Consider the following 19,606-nt stretch of genomic DNA (forward strand, 5'->3'; position numbering starts at 1 on the left):
AAGAAGTTCAATGCTTTTTTTTTTTTAAAGATTCATTTATTTATTTATACAAGCACTGGGTACAGTCAGAAGCACGGGAGGGTGAGAGAATTCACCAGGGCCAGAGCAGGGAACAGAATAAGCAGACTGACGAAATACACTGCTGAGGGGAGCAGCGGGCAGCAGGAGAGAGGTCTGCGCACCATGTGGGACCCTTGCCTGGTGGTCGGGGATAGAACCAGAGCTGTGGAGGCTGTGGGCAGCTTTGCAACCCAGTGCTCAACCGCTGTGCCACCGTGGAGGCCCAAAGTTCAATGCTTTTTAAAAATTCTATTTTAATAATCTGGAAAACTCCCTTACATATACCTCACTACATCATTCTCCAATAAAACCAGAGATGTAAAATTGTTACTATGTAAGAATACCTTCCTAAAAGCAAAAAAAGACTACCTTTCTCTCTCAGAGGCCAGTTTCTAAGTATGATATCCAGGTCCTTTTCTCTCAATTACTTTGGGACCTTACTATGTTACATGCCAAGCTTGCTTTTTTTCACTCCAGGGATACTACTTCAATGCCTCATGAAATTCAACATATGCAGCTTTCACATGCTAGAAATAACAGGTGGTCCCTCTCTTTAGATAGACAATGAGTTTATCCCCTTTCCCTGGATTTGTAAGAGGAAGTCCCAGCATATTTTTCACAGTAACACATTATAAAATCTTCTCATACTATATTATACTGCTGGACAATTAAAAAAAACATCACTTATCATAAAGATGATATTAAAACTAATTTTTTTCCATCCATCAAAGCAAAAAAAATATGTTATCAATTTTACCTTTGAGGTGATCAGATCTAATTAGAACATCTTTTCTTACTCTTACAGCATCCTGGGTAGATTGTGTAGGGCTTGACTGCGAAGAAGCCTCTCCCAGATTTTCCAGTAAAATTTTCATTAAAACTGTTAAGTCATCTTCACTGAGTGCAACCTAGAAACCAACAATAAATTTTTATTAATAAAAAGTAACAACAAGTACAGAACATCACATTTATGTCTCAATTAGGGGTTCTGTAAATTAACTAACAGTTCTTCTACTAAGAGAGATAAAGAGTTGGGATCATAAATAGCAGGAGAGAAGTACTTCATCTTGTACACTGTGAGATTCCTGTGTATAAACCCAGTTCTGCTGACCAGATACAAACCTTGACTTCTGGCACTTCATCACTCTCCCTGCTTATCTGTACCTACCTTGTTCTATTCCTGGACGTGTGACTCTCTTCCCTCTCCCTATTTCCCCATCTCCATTCTGCCTCTCTTTCTTCTCACCCAATACCAACCCCTTCCTCCACATTATTTGCTCCACTCCAAACTCAATACAGGAAGAGGGCTGCTCAATTTTTTGTCTCACCAAGAAGTGAAAAATGGTGTTCTCCTGCAATTTAGCAATGACCAGGAAGGGAGGAGCTTGTTCATTGCCTACATATACAAAAGGGGATGTGTGGCCGAAATATAAGCAAGATTTTTTGAGTCAGTGAGATCTGCTGGATCAATTCTAACTTTTAAGGTATGTTGGACAAATTTCTTAGCCTCCTTAAGTCAGGTTTCTTAATCTTTTAAATAGGAATAATATCACTTTCTTCATAAGTAGCTAAAGAATGAAGAAGCTAAAACAAAAAAAAAAGGCAGCTACTGGCAGCAAAGAGCCACTGAAACTTTTCATTATACTTTTGTACATTTTCATCATACATACAATGGTCTAAAATGCCTATTTCAAGTAGTTCAACACAAATTCACAAAGGCATGAAAGGATTCACAGCACCTTCTCCTAGAATATCACAATACCCCTTGTTACCAAGGAAATTGCCTGACTCCCAGCCTAAATGAAAAGAGTGATATATTTTGGCATTAGATAATGACAGGGATTTCCGTTGTCCCAAATCCCATTCCTTAGAATACAAATGTCACTTTAACCTCCTAGAAATTCCTTGTGTTCATCTGTGATAGCAACCAAAATATCACAACCAGAAATGCAACTTACTTCATTACCACTTTTGGTTTGCTGTTGGTAAAATAAACAATTGCATCATATACTTAAACTGGTCTTCAGTCAATCTGAAGGACAATTTTGAGAGATTACCCACTATCATCTCCTTGATACCATTTCATAGCTGCAATGCAGACACAGGAGAAATCTACAGATTATCACCAAAGAAGGAATGTCTAGAAAGAACGAGATCACAAACGAGGCAACAGAGACTACCCTGGATGGGTGGATGAATGCCTGACTTAACAGGGAATTTTTAGTTAAAGTGATGATCATACTTTCATGGTAAACTTTGGTCTTCTTGGTTTTTACTTGTTTCTTCTCAAATACTTCCAGCATAAAAGAAAAGCATAAAGAATACAATAATCCTCCCCAGTGAACCAAACATCTAGCTGTACCTTAACAAGTTGCTATATTTCCTTCAGATCATTTTTTCCCATTATAGGTAAGGTTGAAACCTCAAATTTACTTCTCTGAGTTCCCATTCCCTTCTCTCCACCCCAAAGTATTAGGAAACTATTCTTCCCATGAATTCTTTCTTATATTTTCCACTATTGTGTTTCTCTATAAATAACATATAGCATTGTTCACTGTCTCACCTATTGTAAATTTGAAATAAAGAACTGCACTATAATTTTGCAACATTTTTTTTTGTTTGTTTAAGATATACCCATTTCATTTCACATAGTTCTGATTCATTCACTCTATCTGGCCTATAATGCCCAAAATTTGAATATAGTGTAATCTGAGCCACATTTTCCTATTGATAGAGATTTAGGTTTCACTTTTTCTTTCAGCAACCTATAATTATACGATCTCTGAAAGAAAGGAAAAAGGATCAAATAGTAATCTGTTAAAAGTAAGGAAGATTTAAAGACCCACAACTTTGGAAGAGAGAAGTCTACAAGAATATCACAGACACTCTTCTTCATATAAGTGAGCCATTCACGCATACACACAGACACCTACAATGGACTTCAATTTTAATTTCTTCCCTAGTAGAACTCTGGTCCTTTGAGCTTTAATGTTTCATCTTAGAACTACCTCTGGAATAATCACAGATATCAAAAACAGTAAACTACTAAATTTTGATTTGTTTTTCACATACTGTTTAGTCACTTCCCTAACCTCCCCCTTACTGTTTAGCTTCAACAGTTTCCTCACACATAGGCATATAAAAATCAAAAGATTCCTATATCCCAGGACCATCTTCAACTATTCCTGCCTCTTCTTGTAAAGCCTACACATGCTCTATCTAGTGCAGTACTGGGTCTCCTTGGTGGCGCAAGGGATTAAGTCTCAGCACTATAAAGCTATAGCCAGCTACTGCAGGATGAGTTAATCCCAGTCAGGGAGCTAACCCACATGGCACAGCAGACCTCTCCTGTCTTCTCCCGCTGCTTCCCTCAGCAATGTATTTCAGTCGATCTACTTGTTCTGCTCCCTATTCTGTCCCTGGTGAATCCTCTCACCCTACCTCCAGCACCTCTAGCTTACATCCCAGCTCTTGTATACATAAATAAATAAAATACATCTTTACAAAAATAAAATAAAATAGTGCTGTATTTAAATGCCTACTAAATAAACATATTCACTTACTTAAAACCATACCTACTTTACTAATTAAATGAGTTTTCTACACAAGAAAAATATTACTAAGGTATTTTGAATGTGGTATCCAATGTTACTTTACAGTGTCTTACAATTAAACTGCCTTAAAACCTTAATAGAATATTCCAAATTTACAAATAATTTTTCTTACAAGTGTTGTTGGCTTTATCAAATATCTGACTAACATGAAATAAAGTGTGTGAAACTTGGATGACCTCAATTTCAGTTAACAAAGCATATTCTTTTAATGTGTTGTCACTTCTGATGTACACTAGAACTGCATGATGATAAAAGCAATGTTCATATATTTTAGATATAGACTTACTTGCATAGGTTTTAGTTTTCCTTCGATCTCCATCCCTGGAATTTGCACATACCATGCTGCTGCCAAATTTCGTTGTATGGACAAAAGCATGTTTACTGGTTTTAAAATTTCAATGTCTTGCTGTGGCAAGCTAGTCTGCAAAATAGTTCTGAAAGATAAATAGAATTCATTTCATATTCAGAAATATTTTGAAAATTACATTTGAAAATGAAGACTGGCATATTGTGTACCATTTTCCACACAGGAAAATGCTGATTTCAATGACACAAATTTCATAAAGTATAATTTTGCACTTACTATCTTTCACAAAGACTAGCAGCTAGTACAAATGTTATACAAATGTTACATACTCCAAAAACTGGAGGACAAAGTGTACTTAGCTTTATGTTACTAGTACTTTTTTCAAACTCAAAGGGAAAACTCCACTCAACCTAGAAGTTAAACAAACATATGGTAATTGTTCTAGCTTACTTGCCAATAACCATCTGTACAACCAAATAAGTATTCATGTCATTCAATATGGCCAACACTTTCACATCTGTATAGGATAATTCTTTATATAACTCAATGAAAATGCCCAAATGTGTTAATGTTTGGAAATGGAAATAAAACTTAAATTTTATTATATTTTTGGACAATTTCTCCCATCTACAAAAAATAGGTATGTGCAAAGTAAATTAAATATAATGTATAAATATAAATATTATAGTAGTACTTTTTTTTTCCCAGTAAAAAAAATCATATTCCAAATTTGGTAAGACAAAGCACAGGTGCCCTACTATTAACCACTAACCAAAACCAACAATCAATTTTTCATAATTAGAAGAATGAAAAATACAAATCACTAGAGCATTTTACCCCCAGAAAACATTCTATAAAAATTCTATTTCTAGTAAGTAATACAAAATTACATATTTATACCTGGACAGCTTCAACTGAGTAAGTTGGATGTTCATTTTGTCAATGACTGGGGGAAGAGTGTAATGTTCCTTAGAAACTAAGCTAAATTTGTTTTCAACTCTGATTAAGCCCAAATCTGCTATAACAGCATTAGGTGATACTGAAGACTGAGGTATGATAATAACTGGTGCTTTCAAATTGATATCCATCAAAAGGCGGAAACTCTTCTGAGCCAAGTCTTTCATGCTTGAAGCAGCTCTTTCTGCAGCCTGGGCAGTGGCTGTGCTCAAAGCTTCTTTAGCAGTCTGGAAATTGTTGAGGAAGTTCTGTTGGAAGAAACTGTATTTAGAGAGTATCAAAAAAAAAAAAAACAAAAACCCACCCAGGATTTATTTTTGAAAAGCAAAATTTTGAAAAGCTTTACTTTAAAGAATAAAGCCCAGAAAAACACATTCTAGGATGTTAATAACGTTACCTCCAGGAAGGAAGAATAGTTTAACTTTCATAGTATCTATTTCAGAATTATTTGGCTTTTATGAAAAATTTTGGTAACAATTCTTTAAAATATCACTTTTATGGGCCTCCCCGGGGGCGCAGCAGTTGAGCACTGGGTTGCGAAGCTGCCCGCGGCCTCTGCGGCGCCAGTTCGATCCCCAGCTGCTGCCCGGCCACCGGAGGAGGGTCCCGCATGGCGCGCAGACCCTCTCCTGCCGCCCGCTGCTCCCCTCAGCAGTGTACTTCAGTCCTTCTGCCTTCTCTGCCTCCCGCTCTGGCTCTGGTGAATTCTCTCACCCTCCCGTGCTTCTGACTGTACTCAGTGCATGTATAAACAAACAAACAAATAAATAAAAACATGCCTCTAAAAAAAATAAAATAAAATATCACTTTTATGATTAAATGTTTGCCATTGCCAATTCAAATATAAATGAATTTACTTTTCCCAAATTAGATTTAATTCTGTACCTAAGTCACAGGAATAAAGTATATTTTTTGAAACTAATGTTTTGCCAGTTTATTTCTCAAGGTTTACTTAATTATATTGAAGCATAAACAAAGATGATTAAATGTCTATGGGTTTGTTTTCATTAATAAGTCAAATTTCTCAATTTCAATTAAAAAAACAGAAAAATCTTTCCAAATGAAGAAAAGATCATTCTTGGAAGCAGTATTCTCAATGCGCATCCTGTATTAGTCCAATATTAGTCCTTCAAACATCTAAGGGGCTTAAAATAATTCTTAAGGATATTTCATAAAACAATCACCAATGAAGTTTAAATGTAGAACATCAAAGTGTATTATAAGAACATGTAACTATGGAAATGTTAAAGAATTTTAGTTTATATGTTCAACACAATGAAACAAAAGTTCATTTGGTCATTCATCATGTAAAGGATTTCCTTTAATGTAGTGTTGCCTTCAGTATTAGGGTATTTACTAGACAGCCTTATTTTTGACTATCTAGGTTCAGATGCATTTATAAGCAAAGACAGACCTCAGTGAGAAATAAATATATTTAAAAAGTAAACTTACCAAAAGAGACATGAAGAATTTATGAACGTAAACAATTTGAATACAACCCACTTTGAGACTAAGTTTGCCATCTACTTTAGACATATCAGTATAGGCCTTTCCTTCTGTGGCATCTGGATAAAGACTCATTTGGAACCTAAAGACTTCATCTCCCAAAATAGAGACAGCCTAAAAGCATTAAATTAAGTGGTTATTAAACCAAAAGAACTATATAGCCTTTATCACCATGTTAAAAATAAGTTTCCTTATTACAGAATGCTTTACATATGAAGCACCATTTAAATACAACCTAGAATAAATTTAAAGCATTTTACTGGACAGTAACTTTTTACTATTTCTATAAAAATAGTTTCATCAACAGAAATATCAATCACTTAATTGGTCAGAAATAACTTTTACACATCATCTAGTCTATAAACAATCTGAAAACAAACTGTGACCATACTGGTGCCCTAACAAAGTGCTAAACATATAGCACAGTATCTATTCATATAAGGAATATTATATTATATTAATGAATATATAATGAATATTATATGAATGACCATATTCATATATTATGTATTAGATTGTATTATAATAGATAATATAATTAAAATTAAATATAATTAAAATTATATTATATACAGCTAATATATAATTTTATTTATCTATTATAATACAATCTAATATATAATTATAATACATACAATCTAAATTATTATAATACAATCTAATATATAATTTTGATTATAATACAATCTAATATATAATTTTGATTATAATACAATCTAATATATAATTTTAATTATATTATCTATTATAATACAATCTAATATATAAATAGATACTGAATAAGTGAATAAAGGTATGCTAAACCCAAAGAATTAAAATAAATTTCTATATAGAAATCATTTTTAAAATTACCTTTTTGTGAATGGAATGTGAATCAACATTGTTAACTATGATATCCTTAAGTCTGGCAAACATATCGGTCTGCTTTGGCTTTACAGAAACAGAAGCATCCATTCCTGTGGAAAACAGGAAACTTAACCAAATTCAGGTGAACCAATTCAGTGGTATTTAAGTTCAATTCTATACTACCAAGATATGAAGCAAACAGAAAATATTTACTATCGGTGGTACTACAGGCATCAACTTACATGTATGAGATACGTAATAAAGTTTATAGTATCTTCAAATAATGTAGGCATCTCATACATAAAAGTTGTAGAAATTTTAAAACAAAAGAAACCGAACTTCAAAGAAAATTAGTCACAGGTATCTAGACACAACTATTCTATGCATTGGCAAAATTAAAAAGTCATCATTTAGGAAGACACAATATTTGTAAAAGTCATCTCACCTTTATTATAAAAACTACTGCTTCGATAACTAAGCATAAATGAATATAATATGATAAGTAAGTCTATTCTTTCTACAGTAAGCTATACCTGAAATATAATCATCTAAGATTTCTCTCTAAAAAATATTTGTTATTCTCAGAATTTCTATGGCAAAATGATTTCAAAAGTTGCTGTAGCTGAGCTTAGAAATGAGTTCAAAACATTCCATAAAATAAGTATTTAGTAATATTTGTTGACTGGAAGTGACATTTTACCTTTTTTAACTGCTTACCGTATAGCAGGCACTTTCCTAAATACATGTAAATGTATAACTTAATCCTTAAAACAACCATATGAATAAAATTATGACATTTTCTATTTTATAGAAGAAGGTTAATTAACTTGCTCAAGGTCAGTCACTAATAAGTATTATAGCTAAAATTTGAACCTTGCCAGGTTGGTTCTAAAACCATAGCATATTCTGAGCCATTATATAATACTGCCTCATCCTTTTATCAACCAGATGATGGGTAAAGCTTACAAAATTTCTTTTAGAAACTTTTCCTGATGCTATATATGTACAAAAGACAAGGGAAATAAGGATAATGACATTTTCTTTCCTCAGTGAGATGTTAGTATGATATTCATTTTTCAATTTCAGCTAAAATTATATTATTCTGGAAAAGCAAACAGAACAATAAGCGAGTAAGTTTTAGATATATGTATATTGACTTTTTTAAAAAACAAGGAATGTCTCATGTCAGTCATGAATCATAATTAACTTTCTTCTAACATTTTAAAGTACACCTTTGAAAAGTTTACACAAGTCTGGGCCTCCCCGGTGGCGCAGCAGTTGAGCGCTGGGTTGCGAAACTGCGCGCGGCCTCTGCGGCACCGGTTCGATCCCCGGCTGCTCCCCGGCCACCGGAGGAGGGTCCCACATGGCGTGCAGACCTCTCCTGCCGCCCGCTGCTCCCCTCAGCAGTGTACTTCGGTCCTTCTGCCTGCTCTGCTCCCCGCTCTGGCTCTGGTGAATTCTCTCACCCTCCCGCACTTCTGACTGTACCCAGTGCATGTATAAACAAAACAAACAAACAAAACCAGCAAAACAAATAAATAAAGCATGCCTCTATAAAAAAAAAGAAAGAAAAAAAAAAAAAAAAAAAGAAAAGTTTACACAAGTCTAAGGTAAATAAACTAAAATATGGCTCATGAGAAATTTACCATGCATAAGCTCATTCTTCCCAGAGGTTTACATAAAGAACAGAAATATTTATACCAAGGAATAATTACTTACCGTGTATCCTAATATCTGCAATGCTACACTTCTGATCACAGATAAAGATATTAAATGCATTTAATTCAGCTATGATCTTTAAATCAAACAGATCATCTTGCGAATTACTGCTGGATACTGAAAAGTAATAGAAGACATGTGATTAGCAAAGTGCAAAGATGATATCAAACAAAATAATCTCAAACTCACTAGAATAAAAGTACATCAGGAACTATAGAACCAAAACGGCCTCCACTGAGATTATAAATAACTAATCAGGACTGTGAATAACTTTTCCAATGCCAATAAAGATAAAAACTAGCATGAACCCACCAAATTAAGAATAAAGGCAACCGTTAATAGCACCTCAAAAGAACAATGTGAGAGAGAAATTTTACTATAGTATTTCTTCCAGGGGAAAAAGAAACTCTCTATATTAAGATTGCAGGCTTCTATTAGTGTCAAAATTTTATTCCAAACTCTTTTTCATATCATGTATTATATCAAAGAAAAATAATTCACAAAAAACTAAAATAGTTATAACTAATAAAATATATATTAACTATGTCACTAATGTGTTATTAACAATAGAACAAATTTGTCTAGATAACATCCTGTTACTCCATGAAGAATCCCAAAATACATATTAAGATAAAAGAACATAAAGGGTTAATGTTAAAAAAATATATATTGTACAAAGTGTTTGTTATGTGTACATGTACTTAAAAGCACAGTCAAATGGATACCTTTAATCTACTTTAGTCCAACTCCTAGTTGAAAAATTTAGGTTACAATTTCTTAGAGATTTGTCTTGACTGAGGAAAAAGAACTTTTTTTATATAACACTGCAAAAGCATGGGACATCAAGACAAAGAGTAATTCATATGATTCCAGTTATAGTGGAATCTAAAGAACAAAACAAATGAACAAACACATAGACACAAATTGGTGGTTACCACAGGGGAGGACTGAGGAGTGAGCAAAATGGGCGAAAATAATCAAGAGCTAGAAACTTAACAGTGACAAAATAATTACAAGGATGTAATACACAGCATGAGGACTATAGTTAATAATATAATAAATAAATAAATAAATAAATAAATAAATACATAGGTATATACATGGAAAATTTTGCATAGTGGTGATGATTGTACAATAAATTAATATGCTTTATATCACCAAATTATACATTCAAAAGTGGCTAAAATGGAAAATTATGTATTATGTACATTTTACCACAATTAAACAACAAAAAAATGAATATATCAATCCTTACATAATCAAGATGCTAACAGCAGCTTTTCCCCCCCTTAAGATTTATTTATTTATTTTTTTTAAAAAATATTCTTTTTTTTTTAAGATTTATTTATTTATACAAGCACTGGGTACAGTCAGAAGCGCGGGTGGGTGAGAGAAGTCACCAGAGCCAGAGCGGGGAGCAGAGCAGGCAGAAGGAACGAAGTACACTGCTGAGGGGAGCAGCGGGCGGCAGGAGAGGTCTGCGCGCCATGTGGGACCCTCCTCCGGTGGCCGGGGAGCAGCCAGGGATCGAACCGGCACTGCAGAAGCTGCGGGCAGCTTTGCAACCCAGCGCTCAACCACTGCGCCACCGGGGAGGCCCCCCCCTTAAGATTTAAAGCAATATAATCAAACCAAAAAACCAACAATATTGCATAACTGGAACACTATTTTTTGTATTAATATTTTTTGTAGTTTATAATATGTTTGAACACTGACTTTTCACTTACTCAGCCGCAAGTGTATATACTGTACATATATATAAAGAAGTATTTCTGCAAGATTAACAAGTGAAAAAAGAAAAATAATTTAAAACCCTTTTACTCCAGTTGATAGCAAAAATATTTCTCTGCTCTCTAGTTTAAAAAAAAAAATCTGATTCTAATATCAGATACAATATTACTGATGGTTTTATACTTTAAAGATGCCAGTAATATAGATATAACTCAAACTGACAAAGGTATGGAAATAAAATTATTAGATGTCAGAAAATACACATAATATGATACTGAAGAAAAACTAATTAATTAAAATGATATTTGGCTTAAAAATAGATGCACGATTATGCAGGATAATTACATCTAATATTTCACATACAAGTCACATATCTGAAGATAATGCACCCAGACCTGTAAGTGATTTAAAGATAGCAATTAGAAATCGAAATGAGTATCTCTTCCATGAGATTCCTCTTTGTGTGTCTTGCAAAGCATTTAAAATTGTTGAACACCAGATAGATTTACTTGACTGACTGAAGTGGGCCTTTGTTACTATGCCTAACTGTATTCATATTTTAATCTTTTTCCTTTCTCACTTTCATTGGAGAAAAGACTGCAAAGAGATCAGTACAAAGTATACTTAACTTCACGCAAAAGTTAGGCAGTGAAATCAAATATAAATACATGACTAATATTAAACATTTATTTAAAATCCCCCCCTAAATTACCCTATAACAATATAGGGATAAAATTTGCTTTCTTTTGAAACAAATCCAATCTGCCAGAACAGCTATTAACTTATTTAAGGGGCTAAATACTTAACTTGCATGCGAAAACTATTATTTTATTATTAAACTTCAGATAGAGTATTAGACCATGGCTCAAAATTTAATATCACCTTGGATGACACTTCTGGACTCCCCCACAATTGATTTCAGCTCAGATTCCTTCTCAGAAGAGGACAGTTCAGAGGATGGAACAGAAGATGATAAAATATCCATCAAGGACAATAAAGCTTCCAAATGAAGTACTAAGTCTAAGGATGAAAATGAAACCTACAATAATGAACAAATAGAGAGGCAGATTTCAGATATGGTAACATTTTCATGTTAAATTTCAACATATACAAGTAACAAAATAACAGTTCAATCCAGGGTCTTAGAAAAAAATTTAAAGAAACAAATCACTATAACAACTTTAATACTTTCCATATAATAAACTAACATTCTGTCCAATCCCACACTGGTCCATAATTCTAACAGAAGTTGCTAGGTTATAAGCAAAGATTAGAAGTATTATCAAGCCTTAAGTCAATCACATTTCAGATGGTTCTAAGACAATGTTATATATGCTCAAAAGGACTGTGAGCAATGTCTGTACTAAGATATGTTTTAGCCTTGTCCTTAATTTTATTCTAATCCTATAACCAACATATAATTCATACACTTAACACATTTATCAACACTAGCTCAAATAATCATAGTGAAAAAAAACCCTTAAAAAAGTGTATTAGAAAAAAAAAAAAAAAAGGAACCCAACCACTGTTGGTGAGAATGCAATTTGGTACAGCCTCTATGGAAAGCAGTATGGAGGTACCTTAACAAAATAAACATGGAAATATCATATGATGCAGTGATACCACTAGTATGTATGTCTTTACCAAAGGAAAATTAAAGCTCTAATACAAAAAAATTTAAGCACGTCTATGTTTGTAACAGCATTATTCAGAATAGTCAAGTCATGGAAACTAAGTATCCAACAACATAAGACTGAATGAATTGTGGATTATAAATTCAATGAAATACTACTCAGTTATTAAAAAACATGAAACAGTGCTTTTCAGGACAAAATTAGATGGATCTTGAGGTGATCATGCCAGATGAAATAATCCAGAAGGGGACAGGACACAGGCGATTTGACAGAGGGTCTGTGAAGTATGTGTACATATACTAGTGTTAAAATGCACCCTGAAAAATGACAGTTATGTAAACAACTAACAAAATAATAAAACTTAAGGAGAAAACGTTTATTACTGTATATTTGACAGCAGTCATTAATTCAAATCTGGGAAACAATCATTTAGGAAATCAAACATTCTGTAAATTTAATTTCATCTCCATATCCATTTCTTTTCTTTACAAGATCAAGTTTACTATTATTTCCACCCTCATTCTAATTTTAGAACTCACAATCTCAGAAGTGAAGATGGCTATGAAATTAGATATAAACATTAATGTAACATATTCTTATTGTGAATTAGATTTACCTTCAGTCTCTGCTTGGTACTGTCATGAATAGTTTTAAATTCTGGTCCATCACTGTTCGCCTACAAATAGTGAAGGATTAGACTTCACACAATGAAAATACATTTATTCTTTGCCTTTTTTTTTAAGATTTATTTATTTATGCATACAAGATCTGGGGTACAGGCCAGAGACGCGGTGGGTGAGAGGATTCACCAGAGACAGAGTGGGGAGCAGAACAAGCAGACTGACTGAAATACACTGCTGAGGGGAGCAGCGGGCGAGTTCAGGAGAGGTCTGCCATGCCATGTGGGTAGCTCCCTGGCTGAGGATCAAACTCGTGCTGCAGTGGCTGCGGACAGCTTCATAGGTTGCGTCCTAACCCCTTGCACCACCAGGGAGGCCCCTATTCTTTACTTTTCAAAGAATGCTATGAAAACACTATAAATGTAGTTCTTTTTTTTCTACCTCATTTTATTTTATTTATTTTTAATTATTTTTTTATTTTAACATTTACCATTTTTTACATTTTTTAGATAATATTTGTTTCCCCCCACCCCCTCAAATTGAGTCCCCATAGAATTTCCTTCCCCAAGGCACCCATGCACCATCACCACAGTCCCCTGTACAATTCATTGTACACTCTCTCTCTCCCCTCTCCCTTCTCCTCCCCTGCAGTATATCTCTGGCTTATAATTGTCTGTTTTTGCTTTGTTGTGTTTTGTACTGTTATTGTTATTTTCTTTTTACACTGATTTCTTATTTGGTTCCCCTTATAAATGTTCTTAATGGCAAAGAAGAATATGGAAAAAAATGGCCACATGCATTTCTCACATTTGTAAAAGCAAAAACTCAAATTCTTTATCTGGGAGGAAATGCTAAAAGTAGGGGAAATGATAGTAAATCTAGATTACCACAAAATTGCTTCCAGTTATAATGGAACTTTGTATATTCCCACTCATTCAACAAAATAGAATAACTCAAAGGTTACCTAAATTATTCAGCATTGTTAGATACTTATATAATTCACTATAATTAACCATTTTTTGAAAAAAAAGTTGTAGGAATAAAAAGTGAAATATTAAATATGGGGGGTTATATAACTATATATTAAAATATTAGAAAATTCTAGAAATGAAACCCGATACCTTTGTCAATAACATTTTCAGAAGGGGTTCATCAGTTACATTAGAAGAGTTAATAATGTGCAGAGGCTCTCCTTTAGAATCTAAAAGAGAAAAAGAGAGAGTTGATTCATTGAGTCTCTTAAACGTTTCTAATATGTTTTAAAACAAACTAATCAGTTACACAAATTTATGTTTGTCAAAATTCAATGAATTGTATACTAAGAAGAATGAATTTTATTGTATATAAATTATACCTTAATGAAATTTGCTGTGGGGAAAAAAAAAGACTCCATAAAACAATATCCTGCAAGAGTCAATTGCACTCCTGTAATACATGGTACTATTGGTATTACTTATTTGAACAAATTACATAATGTAGTAAAGAACAAAGCTATAAAATAACTAAACTAGGAATTATTCTCCATACAAGTTTACTTAAAAATACCCCATGAAGTTCCTGCAAACTTTTAACATCCACAGCAACTTTAAAAATTGGTTTGGTAAAATTTAGAAAGTGAATTTGAAAGGGCAAGCATACTCACTAAACAATACCTTAGTATTTATTTGAGAGAAAATGATTGAGAACACAACACAAAATAATGTTGAATTTTTCCTCTCTACATTTTTGTATTGTTAAATTTTTATTTTCACAGTTATGTATTAATAACAAGTAAAAAACACTGATGTAACTAAAAAATTAATTTTTAAAAAGCAAAATGTCATACTTCCTAGTAAATTAACTCACCTTTTCAAAAAGGGCATCTGGACTCTACACCTGGGTATTGTACTTGGATCCTGAGTGTGTAACATATATCAGTTCTCGTGGCAGAGTTATAATAAAATGGAAATGTTTTACAAGTACTAAAGGTTTATGTATACATACTGATGGCATATACTTTACTTTTGTGATGTTATTCTATTTTGTGCTAAATTAATACATTTAAATATATTCTTACTTTATGATAAATAACTCATAAGATAAATTTAAATGTCAGATTTTTTTTGCATAAGTGTACTAAATTTCAACTCAAAAACTAATCATAGTGACACCAACAAATATACTTAATGGTGACAAAATGGTAGGAATCACATGTCTATTACATGAATAATTTACACATACTATATAGTTGTACTTACCAGTGAACTCAAAGCATCGCATACTAATTTTTTTTAGGTAAACTTCAGCAGTCAGATCGTAGGTTTTAACTCTAGCTTCCATTCCAAGCTGCAGGATATTTAATTCATGTAAAGGTCGTCCTCTCTTTTCTGCTTTTTTCATCAAAGTAATCACAACCTAGAAAAATGTAGCAGTATGACTACTCTTTTTCACTAATAGACAAGGAAGTCATGCCAATAATTTAACAATCATACAGCACAAAATAACAAAAAAAATTCTCACAATCTATAAAGATGCTTATTCTGTCTATTCCTGGAAATTGCCAAGTGTTACTTATTTTAAAAAGCACACTTTTGTTCAGACTTTTGAAGTACAGACACTATATATTAGTGGTTTTCAAGGTAAAATTTTTAAAAATAAATAAAAAAAAAATAAGATTCTTCCTTCTTCCCAGAAGTCCTAATCTGATGTATGGTCTTTCATCTAAAAGTCTTTAAGATCAATGTTCACCTCTATGATACTAAGGCAAGGCTTCTCAATACAGGCACCACTGATATTTTGGACTGGGTATCTCTTTATAGTAGGGAGCAGCCCTGTGCACTGTAGGAACTGTAGTAGCATCTCTGGCTTTCACCCTGTTTATCAGCAGTTTCCTCTTACCAGACAGTGATCACCAAAAATGTGGTCAAACAAAGTCAATGAAAGCCTGAGGAGATAATGCAAATTGCTTCCCCCATCCCAATCACTGTCCTAAGGGAAGGGAACTATAATAACATGCATGACAAATGGCACTGAAAAGGACTAATGGGTTTTCTATGTACATAGGTTAATGATGTCTATTTGCAAAATATTATTCATCAAATAGCTTTCAATTATCAAAACTTAAAAATCTTCAATAACTCTGATATTAAACCAGAAAAACACTAGAGGCTTAGCATGAAAGAAATTAGTTTCAAAGTATTTATTTCAGATGAAAAAACAAAACTGATTGTTTAAGTTTATTATTTTTAACTCAGAAAAAGCTTATAATAACCTCATACAAGGACTTAACGATGATGGGATTTTGAAGACAGAGCTTGCAAGTCCCTGTATCAAAATAAGCTCTCTCACAGATTCAGACCGCTTTACCTATTTCTCTTTTTAACCTGCCCCAGCCCCTTTTGCTTCCTCCAGGAAATCTTTCCTGACCCTCTCAGGCTATATAAGTACCTCTTCCCTACCATTATTGTCAGAACTTCCAGTTGTACCCTAGGGCATACTTTAATGAGAACACTTAAAAATTTTTTAATTATTTTCTTATTTGAGTTCAGATTCTAAGCCTTTTACCTCTGGATCCTTAGCACCTAGTACATGCAATGAATGAATATTTGCTCAATGTATGACTATAGAAAAGAAAAATCTACATACTCTCTTCTCAAGAATTAGCAACAGAAACAGATAGTGGTAAAAAATATTTTTAATAGACATACTGTGTTTTATTCTATAAAAAATTTATCAAGTTTGCAAAGGATTCCTCCATCATTGTTTCCTTTCCTGCCTTTCCTATATGAGATCCAAAGCAAGTCATATTCCATCTGTCCTGCAATCATTTGAAAAGCATGTTACAGGCCATGCTACAACGGAATATTATACCCCCCAAATATAACTCATCTTAGATAAACTCTCAAATTTTATATTACTGCTAGATGTAAGTAGTCTATATAATCTTTTTTAAAATCCATATCAATAATCTATAAATTTATTTTTATACAGTAATTCAAAATATCCATTATGTACTCACTTTATTTTACAAAAACAGATAAAAATTACATACCTCTTTGATTTCAAAATTCAGCAGAATATTAATGATATCTACAGATCTAATTTCTTCCACTCCAGCTGTTAAAGTACCTTGTGAATCAAGTATGTCTTGTGATGTAGAGACTTCCAGTAACTCTTTAATTTCACCTAAAGATGTTGAAAAGAAAAACATTCACTTCTATTTACATATTTCTTCCACAAATATTCACTTATCTTGCTAACTATTAGGTTCCTACCATGTCTATGGATTTTGAGCAACCCACAAAGCAAGGCAGCCACAGTTCCTATCCCGAAAAACCTGAAGTAGCCATCGGTGTCATTGGCATATTACAATCCCCACTGGGGAGGAACTGAACTGCCATTTCCTGAATTTATGATGTATGTATGTGTAATCATGTTCTATCCTCAGCACCTGCACAGATGCCCAATGCTACGCAGTGCTCCATCATCCAATTACCTAAGACTTCATTGCTCTACTTTTGCTCTTTCCCCTTTCTGATCTTCTACCAGGTAAGTATTCTTCGGACATCTACTTCCATGCCTTCATATGTCACAGGTAATTAAACTACTCTTTCTTCAACAAACTTGGGTCTGATCTATTGCTTAACACATCCAAATCTTAACACCTTGAGTCTGGTAACAATTAGAAACCTTTATTTATGGCTCCTAACTTAAGCACTTTAGAAAAAAATCTATTCCTGTAACTGACTTTGGCTTAAAGGAAATCATTTCAACCTGTTTTTATTCAAAACCATCTTTTTTATTTTCTTAGTAACAAGTAACAATTTATAAATATGCATTTGTTTACTTCATTTTTATTAGTTGTCATCCTACTACCTTGTAAAACAGATACATGTCTAATTCCACCGAGTGTCAGTTCCTTACCTGTTGTTTGTTGTTTTGGTTTTACTTTACTCAAGTCTTCAGTAACTTCACCAAGATTTTCTGTCAGTATTTTAAATAGAAGATTAAGATCTTCTTGATTTAGACTAACCTGTGAAATATTAAATTAAAAGAAAAGATACATATTTCACCTTAAAATGAAACAACTTTAATACAGAAAATAAATTTCTGGTAACAAAACAAGGAAGAAAAAAATCCTATCATTAACTGAAAAATTATATAATCACTGCCCACTCAAGTACTTCACTAATTATTTTTTTAAAGATTTATTTATTTATACAAGAACTGGGGTACAGGCCAGAGATGCACGAGGGTGAGAGAATTCACCAGACACAGAGCAAGGAGCAGAACAGGCAGAACCAAAAACACTGCTGAGGGGAGCAGCAGGCAAGGCAGGAGAGGTTTGCCATACCATGTGGCTATCTCCCTGACGGGCCAGGCATCGAAACCATGCTGCCAGGCTTCACAGTGCGGCACTCAACCCCACTGCACCACCAGGGAGGCCCTTACTAATAATCTGATGTTAAAACTTTCATTCTCAAAAATAAGAAAATGTTCAGAGGAAAAAAATGTAATTCATGATTCAACATTAGTTCTATTTACTCAATTACATTATCCTCACTAAAAGTCAGGAATGCTTAAAGAAATGTAATGTTTTTTTAAAGTGACAAATTCGGAAAACATAAATTTCACTTTTTAAACAATAAATATCAATGAAATAAAAGACTGTCTTCAATATAAAAAAATGGGTATTTCCCTCAATACTATAATTATCTTAGGAGTAATGAGCTAACTTAAAAGTAAGTGTGTATACAACATACAGGATGAGTCATATGACAATAATTTACATACAGATCTCTGCTAACATGTATGTATATAGCAAAATTAAAACTTAAATAACATTTTACTGAAGATCAAATTCTACTTAAATAATACCACATTATTTGAACTCAAACTGTGAATGTCTTCATTCTAAAATTTCAATAACAAAACTTTCTTTACTCATACACTTACATTCATTGACTCAAGATGTCCTTTAATTTCTATAACAGGCACCTTATGGTACCAAGATGCAGCCAGATTGCGATCTACAGAAAACTCCAAATTAATTGGGTGCAACAGTTGAATATCAGGATGGGAGATACCTGGCTGGATCACTGTCCTAGTAAAAAACATAATTGAGACATATATGCATAAACAACGGAGGGGAATGCAACATATTCAAAAAACACTGCTTTAAAGTTACTGCTTGAAGTGATTTGATTTAAAGAAATACCATGTGAGTGTTTTCTAATGTCAATCTATAATTAACTTAGTCTACAATTTGCTCTCAGGGACAGATTATACTAAGTGATATACAAATCAGCCATTAGGAAAATTTTTTCCTTCAATAGTAAATAGGTGACAATGGAATATTCAATTAAAATATTTCAAAATAAAAAATAAATTCAAAATAAATGTTGAATAAATATTAAAAAGAAATTCATGTTGTTGAAGACATAGAGGAAAGCATCACTGTTGTTCAAGGACTGATATGTCCTTGATACAGAGACTAAAGAAAAAAATGGCAAAATGGACAATTAGCATTTTCTTTTCTTTTTAAAAGATTTATTTATTTATGCATACAGGACTGAGGTACAGGCCAGAAGTGTAAGGGGTGAGAGGATTCACCAGAGATAGAGTGGGGAG

The 19,606-nt window shown here is 33.1% G+C and overlaps 1 protein-coding gene across 1 annotated transcript in view; it reads right to left on the bottom strand.

The window, feature by feature from the left end:
* Positions 1-19,606, bottom strand: part of VPS13C (vacuolar protein sorting 13 homolog C) — a gene marked incomplete at its 3' end in the record, with an annotated part of 165,273 nt that overhangs the window by 71,756 nt on the left and 73,911 nt on the right. Inside the window, exons 36-48 of the mRNA XM_084239974.1 lie at positions 18,932-19,079; positions 17,900-18,008; positions 17,028-17,161; positions 15,235-15,391; positions 14,119-14,198; positions 12,994-13,053; positions 11,626-11,782; positions 9,013-9,129; positions 7,297-7,400; positions 6,391-6,558; positions 4,882-5,186; positions 3,961-4,108; positions 818-968 (exon numbers count right to left, since the gene is read on the bottom strand). Coding sequence (XP_084096100.1) covers positions 818-968; positions 3,961-4,108; positions 4,882-5,186; positions 6,391-6,558; positions 7,297-7,400; positions 9,013-9,129; positions 11,626-11,782; positions 12,994-13,053; positions 14,119-14,198; positions 15,235-15,391; positions 17,028-17,161; positions 17,900-18,008; positions 18,932-19,079 — 1,838 coding nt within the window. The remainder of the gene's footprint in view (positions 1-817; positions 969-3,960; positions 4,109-4,881; positions 5,187-6,390; positions 6,559-7,296; positions 7,401-9,012; positions 9,130-11,625; positions 11,783-12,993; positions 13,054-14,118; positions 14,199-15,234; positions 15,392-17,027; positions 17,162-17,899; positions 18,009-18,931; positions 19,080-19,606) is intronic.

The sequence above is a fragment of the Talpa europaea genome (genome assembly GCF_964194135.1).
Source record: "Talpa europaea genome assembly, chromosome: 8".
In the NCBI taxonomy this organism is placed as follows: Eukaryota; Metazoa; Chordata; class Mammalia; order Eulipotyphla; family Talpidae; genus Talpa; species Talpa europaea.